This window comes from Pterocles gutturalis, unplaced genomic scaffold (assembly GCF_000699245.1).
Source record: "Pterocles gutturalis isolate BGI_N339 unplaced genomic scaffold, ASM69924v1 scaffold18717, whole genome shotgun sequence".
Lineage (NCBI taxonomy): Eukaryota > Metazoa > Chordata > Aves > Pterocliformes > Pteroclidae > Pterocles > Pterocles gutturalis.
Genome location: NW_010113196.1, coordinates 37,158 through 38,649, shown reverse-complemented (window position 1 = coordinate 38,649; position 1,492 = coordinate 37,158). Strand labels below are relative to the sequence as shown.

General features: G+C 50.0%; 1 protein-coding gene across 1 annotated transcript; it reads left to right on the top strand.

The window, feature by feature from the left end:
* Positions 1-3: 3 nt before the first annotated feature.
* On the top strand, positions 4-1,492 carry KIAA2013 (KIAA2013 ortholog; the record flags this gene model as incomplete). The annotated part of the gene is made up of 2 exons (XM_010074391.1): positions 4-274; positions 633-1,492. Coding segments are annotated over 2 exons (1,131 nt in total), but the record flags the coding sequence as incomplete, so codon positions are not given.

Sequence of the window (1,492 nt, the reverse complement as noted above, 5' to 3'; positions counted from 1 at the left end):
CGCCTGCTGCTGCCCGGGAGCCCCAGGGTGGTGCTCATGGTGGTGGCTGCCAAGAAGCTGGTGAGCCGGGTGCAGGTTGCGCCCAAGTCGCACTTTGATGAAACAGTGCTCTCCGTGGTGTACACCTCCGAGCCCATCGAGGTCTCCAGGCTGGAGGAGACCTTCAGCAAGCTGAGGGAGGCAGCCAAGAAAGAGATGCTGGAGGTGATGCAGATGGGGGTGGAAGATCTTTTCCAGGAGCACCAACAGACCTGGGCTGATCTGTTCATTTCAGGTAAGGAAAGAGATGCTCAACTTCCAAAGGGTTGCTTTAGAGGGCACGTGAAAGCTGAGTGACCTGGTTGCTGTAACGTCTGCAGAGGCTCCACTCTTCCTGACAGGTTTCTCTCAGGGGCCGGAGGCACGTTGTGGGAAAATAAAACAGCATTCCTGGTTTGGAATCCAGCATACTTTACAAAAGCGTACTGCATAAAGGAAATTATAGAAAAACATTTCTAAATAAAATTCTGGATGTGCTGGCTTTCACATCTTCAGGAGCTCACTGTCAGCACATGCACATTTGATCTTCCTTTTCTCCTAATTAATACGATATTCACTTGTGATCCTCTGACTCTTGTTTTCTTTTATTACAGGGATTGAAATGAGAAAGATCACAGATTCGCACACACCATCCAGTGAGACTGTTAACATGACGCTCTACTATGTGCTGTCAAGCATGCCAGCTCCTCTGCTGGATCCACTCATTAGTGGTGAGGACAGAGAAAAAATGGAAGCCAGCTTGAACTACGCTGACCACTGCTTCAGCGGCCACGCGACCATGCACGCAGAGAACCTGTGGCCAGCAAAGCTGACCAGCGTCACCCAGATCTTGCAGCTCTCGGACCTGTGGAAGCTAACTCTCCAGAAACGGGGATGCAAGGGTCTTGTGGCAGCTGGAGTCCATGGACTTATGCAGGGAATGGTGCTTAGTTTTGGGGGCCTGCAGTTCACAGAAAACCATCTGCAGTTTCAGGCTGACCCTGATGTACTTCATAACAGCTATTCCTTACGTGGGATCCATTACAATAAGGACTTGATTAATCTGGCTGTTCTGCTGGATGCTGAAGGAAAGCCCTTCCTGCATGTGTCTGTGAAATTCCAAGACAAGCCCGTTAGACTGTATGCATGTGAGGCAGGCTGTATGAATGAGCCTGTGGAGCTGACCTCAGAGGCACGGGGTCATACGTTCCCTGTCATGGTGACTCAACCCATCACGCCACTGCTTTATATATCGACAGATTTGATCCACTTGCAGGACCTGAGGCACACGCTCCATCTCAAAGCTATTCTGGCTCACGAGGAACACATGGCCAAGCAATACCCGGGCTTACCCTTCCTGTTCTGGTTCAGCGTGGCCTCCTTAATCACATTCTTTCACTTGTTTCTGTTCAAACTCATCTACAATGAATATTGTGGGCCAGGAGCCAAGCCACTCTTCAGGAGTAAGGTATAA